Here is a 7,275-nt window from a genome sequence, read left to right on the forward strand (position 1 = left end):
GTTATGCATTCTAAATGCAATCTTGTTGGCAATCCAAGAGAGTGATGGATAGATTCTGGTGCCACCTGCTATGTATGTGCCAACAAAGAACTTTTTGCATCATATGAGCCTACTCAAGGTGATGACATAATTTACATGGCAAACTCAATAACTGCAAAGGTTGAAGGAACGGGCAAAGTTCTCTTGAAGATGACATATGGCAAGGTGGTGACTCTCAAGAATGTGCTACATGTTCCAGAGTTATGAAAGAACTTGGTTTCTACTCCACTTCTTACTAAAAATGGATTCAAATGTGTATTAGTTTCTGACAAAGTTGTAATTAGTAAAAATGAAGTGTATGTTGGAAAAGGCTACCTTTACGAGGGCTTGTTTAAGCTCAATGTAATAGCTATTGCTAATAATAAAAGTTCTTGTTCTGCTTACTTGCTTGAGTCGAGTGGTTTATGGCATGAACGTTTGTGACATGTCAATTATAAGACCTTGTGAAAACTGATTAGTTTGGAAGTATTGCCTAATTTTGAGGGCAATAAAACACAATGTCAAATATGTATGGAAGCTAAGTTTGCTAAGCATCCTTATAAATCTATTGAAAGGAATTCCAATCTTTTAGATTTGATTCGCACGGACATTTGTGATATGAAATCAACACCAACACGTGGTGGGAAAAAGTATTTCACAACTTTTATTGATGATTACACTAGATATTGTTATGTTTATTTGCTATCAAGTAAGCATGAAGCAATTGAAGCATTTAGGCAATACAAAACTGAGGTTGAATATCAGTTAGATAAAAACATAAAAATGATAAGAAGTGATAAGGGTGAAGAATATGAATCTCCTTTTGCGGAAATATGTTTGGAAAATGGAATTATCCATCAAACGACTACCCCTTATTCACCACAATCCAATGGGATTGTAAAAAGAAAAAACTGAACTTTGAAGGAAATGATGAATGCCTTACTTATAAGTTCAGGGTTACCAAAAAACTTGTGGGGGGAAGCTATCCTTACAGCAAATTGAATACTCAATAGAGTGCCCCATAGAAAGACACAATCTATTCCATATGAAAAATGGAAAGGAAAGAAACCCAACTTGAAATATTTCAAAGTGTGGGGGTGTCTAGCGAAATTCCAAGTTCCTATACCCAAAAGGTTGAAAATAGGAGCAAGGACTGTGGAGTGTGTGTTTATTGGATATGATGTAAATAGCAAGGCATGTCGATTTTTGGTTCGTAAATCTGAACATCCAGATACTCATGACAATACGGTAATTGAATCAGATAATGCTGAATTCTTTGAACACATTTACCCGTATAAAGCTAGATATGAAGAGTCTAGTGGGGGGGGTCTAAACAACCTCAAGATGAACCAAAGGAAAATATACAAAATGAAGAAAATCCAAGGCGTAGTAAGCGTCAAAGGACTACTACTTCCTTCGGATCATATTTTGTAACATTTCTCATTGATAATGAGCCTCAAACCTTCCAAGAAGCAATGTCCTCTATGAATTCATCTTTTCGGAAAGAAGCTGTCAATGGTGAGATTGAATGAATCTTAAATAACCATACTTGGGAGTTGGTTGATCTTCCTCCGGGAAATAAGCCTTTAGGATCAAAATGGATCTTTAAAAGGAAAATGAAGATTGATGGTACTATTTACAAGTACAAGGCAATACTTGTAGTCAAAGGCTTTAAACAAAATAAAGGTCTTGATTACTTTGATTCATACTCGCCAGTGACAAGGATTACATCTATTCGAATGTTGGTTGCACTAGTAGCAGTATATGATCTTGAAATCCATCAAATGGATGTAAAAAATAGCTTTTTTAAATGGAGAGTTAGAGGAAGAAATTTACATGGAACAACCCGAGGGGTTTGTGGTTCCTGGTAAAAGAAAGAAAAGTGTGAAAACTTGTGAAGTCACTTTATGGACTGAAACAAGCACCCAAACAGTGGCATGCAAAGTTTGACCAAACAATGTTGGCAAAAGGATTTAAGATTAATGAGTGTGACAAATGTGTTTACATTAAACACACTCCAAATCATAAGGTCATTGTTTCTTTGTATGTGGATGATATGTTAATCATTAGTAGAGACTTAGCTAACATAAATGCTTACTATTAGATTTGAAATGAAAGACCTTGGAGCGGCAAATGTTATATTGGGGATAAAAATTCTTCGAACTCCACAAGGTTTGGCTTTGTCACAGTCTCATTATATTGAAAAAGTACTTGACAAGTTCAAGTATTTGGATTTCAATATTGTGAAGACTCCAATAGACGTGAGCTTTGCACTTCGAAAGAATAAAGGTGAAAGTGACTCACAATTGGACTATGTGAGAGTATTGGGAAGTTTGATGTATATCATGAACTGTACACGATAAGATATAGCATGTGCTATTAGTAAGTTGAGTCAGTACACGAGCAATCTCAATCAAACTCACTGGATGGAAATGAAGAGAGTTTTAGGGTATTTACAACATACTCAAAACTATGCTTTGCATTATGACAAATATCCAGCAGTAATTGAAGGATATAGTGAAGCAAATTGGATCACCGGATCAGATGAAATAAAATCCACAAGTGGATATGTATTTACTCTTGGTGGAGGAGCACTCTCTTGAAAATCATCCAAACAAATATGTATTGGTCGCTCCACTATGGAATCTGAATTTATCGCTTTAGATAAAGCCGGTGAAAAAGATGAATGGCTCCAGAATTTCTTGGAAGATATTCCGTATTGGCCTAAATCATTGGCACTTGTATGCATACATTGTGATAGTCAGGCTGCAATAGGTAGGGCAGGGAGCATGATGTATAACGGTAAATCTCGTCACATAAGACTAAGACATAATACCGTTAGAGAACTACTCTCTAGTGGAATTATCACAATTAACTATGTAAGGTCAAAAGATAATGTATCGGATCCACTTACAAAAGGCCTAACTAGAGAGGAATTTGAAAGGTCATCTAAGAGGATGGGTTTAAGGCCTAGGACAAGTCAAGCATGATGGTAACTCTACCTAGCAGACTGGAGATCCCAAGAGCTAGGTTCAAAAAGATCAAACAAAGTTGTGTTCAACGGTCCAACATAGTCAAATAAGATAACCCATTCTCACGATGAAGACAATGTTTAGTAACCAAGGATAAAGCTTGTAACCCTTACATTTACCTCAGATTAGACATCACATCAATGTATGGCTTAGTTTTCACCGTGGCACCAATTGAAATTAGACTATTAGATAGTATCACACTAAATCTCTTTTGATAATTATTTTCTTATTAACTACCTCCTTGGTCCGGCAAGTAGCAACAAGGAGAGTTCTAACGTTGGCCACCGTTAAAAAGACTTTTAAACGAAAGAATTAGCAATACATGCATCAACACTAGTCAAGAATCACTTAGATATTATTCATACGTTTTTAATTGATCATGGTTCCCACAATCCTAGTTGTGGATTTAGTTACTCATGCTTGAAAGAACACAATTCATAATTATAGAAGAAGAACGTATTGAGTAGAAGAAACCCGTAATCTCCAATTGAAATTCAAAGAAAAAATCTTATAAACCGAAATTAGGAAATCAAATTGCCAAAGTTTGCAAGTTAATTCCCAAGAAAATACCAAGAACTAAAATAATACTATGGTGTCTAACCCCTAAAAATGAGGTTTACATGCCCTATTTATAGAAAAACATGTCCTAAACAAAAATAAAATGAAATAAGGAAATAAACTTTTCTGGACACGGCTTTCATCGACGATACTGACCTACAGACCATGGACTGACCTAAAGTCCATAGGTCCCTTCCATGGCTCAAGATTTAGACAATTTCTCAGAAGTTTGGAACCTTCAAATCTCAGCTGCAATCGACGGACGTGCAGTACGGACTGTGGGTCTGTCCAAGGTCTGTGGGTCCTCTTCCGTGGCTCTACACTTAGAACTTTTCATTAGGTACTGGAACTTCAATTCTCAGTGATCATTGACAGACATGTCGGATGGCCCGTGGGTCGACCTACGGTCTGTCACTCGCCTCCGTAGTTCCACACTTAGTTAGACTTCCCAGATGATCAATCCACGCCTACCCAATGTGTGTGCAATTTTGGAAAAATCCTTGATAAATCTCCTATAAAAGCCTGCAAGCCCAAGAAAACTTCTAACACCTTTAACAAAGATAGGTGGTGGAAGCTTTTCTATTACCTCGACTTTCGCTATATCAACCTCAATACCCTTCTCAAAAATCCGATGAACCAGAACGATCCCTTCTTTCACCATGAAGTGTCACTTTTCCCAATTGAGCACAAGATTGCACTCTTCACACCGTTTTAGTACCTCGGCCAAATGATCCAAGCAACTATCAAATGTGTCACTTACCACAGAGAAATCATCCATAAATACCTCAATAGTGTCCTCCACCATATCAGAAAAGATCCACATCATGCAATGTTGGAAGGTCGCTGGAGCATTACACAACCCAAAAGGCATCCGTTTGAAGGCGAAAGTCCCATAAGGGCAAGTGAATGTGGTCTTCTCTTGGTCTTCCGGTGCTATGTAGATCTGATTGTAGCCCGAATAACCATCAAGAAAGCAATACCAACCCTTACCAGCAAGGTGGTCCAACATCTGATCCATGAACGGCATAGGGAAATGGTCATTTTCTATCCAAGCATTCAATTTCTGATAGTCCATGCATACTCTCCATCCAGTCACGGGCCGCATCAGAACAAGCTTGTTCTTCGCATTCTGTACCACAGTAATCCCACATTTCTTGGGCACACACTGAACAGGACAAATTCAACTACTATCTGCAATGGGATAAATGACTCCAGTATCCAACCACTTGGTGAATTCCTTTTTCACTACCTCTTGCATAGGCGGATTTAGTCTCCTTTGGTGCTCAATACTAGGCTTGTGATCCGGCATGAGTTGGAATTTATGAGAACATATGATAGGAGGAATCCCAATAATGTCCGCAATAGTCCACTCAATAGCCCTCTTAAACCTCTTAAATAGACAAAACTAAAGCCTCAACTTGTTTCGCATTCAAATCGGCCGCAATGATGACTGGTAAAGTACCATCTCTCCCCAAGAATACATACCTCAAATGTGATGGTAGGGTCTTAAGCTCTAATTTTGGAGCCTCTTCAACAGACGGTTTTGTGGGTGGTGAGTCGCGATTCTTCATATCTAACTCCAATTTCTTCGGTTTGGAATGGAATTCGAACCTATCAAGTACGACAACTAACTCATCATAGTCTTCAATACCATCACCCTCAAAATTCATCATCACCGCTGCAAGTGCATCAACACCCAACCGCTCTTCAATAGACACATCAGAACCTTGACCCACAATATGATTCACCACGGACACTGACTTGAGATCACTTTCCTGCTTCATAGACCTACAGATATTAAAGTTACCTCTTCACTATTCAATCAGAACATCATCTGCCCTTTCTCCATATCGACCAAGGCGCGCCTAGTAGCAAGGAATGGTCTCCCTAGGATGATGGGGATCTCAAAATCAACCTCACAGTCAAGTATCACAAAATCCGCTGGAAAAATAAACGACTCCACTTTTACAAGCACATCTTGGAGAACACCAATGGGCCTCTTCAAAGTTTTATCGGCCATGAGCAATCGCATCACAGTTGGTTTTGGATCCCCTAAACCCAACTTCTTGAAAATAGACAATGGCATCAAAATAATGCTAGCACCAAAATCACACAACGCCTTAGCGAAATGTAACAACCCGATGGTACATGGAATAGTGAAGGCACCAGGATCCTCATTCTTCTGCACAAGTGACCTTGTAGCAATAGCACTACAATGTTGCAACCTATCATCATCTTCAAAACTCACGGCCCTCTTCTTAGTCACCAAATCTTTCATAAAATTTGCATACCCAGGCATTTGCTCCAAAGTTTCTATCAATGGAACATTGATGGAAAGCTGTTTCAACATAGTAATAAACATGCGGTATTTCCATTCTTCATTCTTCTTTACCAACCTCTGTGGAAATGGAGGCGGAGGTCTAAGCATAGGGACAACTTTTTGGGTTATCTCTGCTTTCTTCTCTGTAGCATTCTTGGACTCTCCAGTAACCTCAATCTCATCATCATCTTTCTCAAGTACATTTTCAACCCCAGACGGCATAGGTGGATCAATAGTCTGCTTACCCCCTGAGTAGTGACTGTCATACATGCCTATCATTCTTCAGATTCTGGATGGTGTTGCTAGGAAGTGTGCCAGGTTGATGTGGGTTTACTGTAGTGGACAACTGATTCATCTACTGCTAAAGTTGCTTGATTGATACTGCATGGGAATCAACTTTTTAACCAATACCAGAAAAGTCATTCCGCATCTCCTTCACATTCTCATCAGTCGAATCAAACCTCTTCATCATCTTCTGCATCATATCCTCAATCCGTGACATACTACCCGAGCTTCCCTATTACCAGATTCCCATATTTTTGGAGGAACATAAGGCCCAACTCTATCGTTCATGTTGCCATAGTTGTTCCGGTTGTAGTTGTTGTGATTGTAGTTCCCATCCCGGACATATTGACCCTTTCGATTGTAGTCACCATAGTTCCGACCTTGGTTTCTTTGACCTTGGTGCCAATTATCTAAAGTGGAGCCTTGAGTGTTGGCTCGAAAACCCCCCATGTGATCATTCACGAGGCAAGCATCCTCCTCATAGTAACATTCCTCCTCCGGTGGTGGTGGAGTCCTAGTCAAGTAATTCACTGCATTTACTTCTGGACCTCCGCTTACATGCTCCAATACCAACCCAAGTTATGTCCCTATGTGCGCCATCTCCTCACGAATGTCATCGGCTGATTGACTAGGTGCAGCTTGAACTGCAAATGTGCTTCTTCCAGTGTCAGACTTTCGAGTGCTCCATGTTTTATTGATTTGGGAAATCTTCTCCAATTTCTCAGTGATCTCCACAAAAGTGCACTCATCATATGATCCTCCAGCGATAGTATTAAGCACAACCTTACCATTGTCATCTTGACCTCTGTAGAAATACTCCTTTAGTGACTCATCATCAATGCGGTGGTTCAGAACACTTCTAATGAATGTAGTGAACCTGTCCCACGAACTACTCAAAGACTCTCCAGGTAGTGCCACGAAGTTGTTGAGCTTATCTTTGTGGTTCAGCTTCTTTGACAATGGAAAGTACTTGACCATGAACACCTTGTGCAATTGATCCTATGTATGAATAGAGTTGTACAGAAGCTCAGAAAACCATACATCAGCATCACCGGTTAATGA

At 39.3% G+C, this 7,275-nt stretch overlaps 1 protein-coding gene across 1 annotated transcript; it reads right to left on the reverse strand.

Annotated features, from left to right (window-relative positions):
• Positions 1-4,999: 4,999 nt before the first annotated feature.
• LOC107061495 (uncharacterized) lies at positions 5,000-6,198 on the reverse strand. The gene is made up of 3 exons (XM_015310805.1): positions 6,001-6,198; positions 5,438-5,790; positions 5,000-5,396 (listed from the first exon to the last, which is right to left on the reverse strand). The coding sequence occupies exons 1-3, from the start codon at positions 6,196-6,198 to the stop codon at positions 5,000-5,002; spliced, it is 948 nt and encodes a 315-aa protein (XP_015166291.1).
• Between the last annotated feature and the right edge of the window lie 1,077 nt (positions 6,199-7,275).

This window comes from Solanum tuberosum, unplaced genomic scaffold (assembly GCF_000226075.1).
Source record: "Solanum tuberosum cultivar DM 1-3 516 R44 unplaced genomic scaffold, SolTub_3.0 scf00143, whole genome shotgun sequence".
Taxonomy (NCBI): domain Eukaryota; kingdom Viridiplantae; phylum Streptophyta; class Magnoliopsida; order Solanales; family Solanaceae; genus Solanum; species Solanum tuberosum.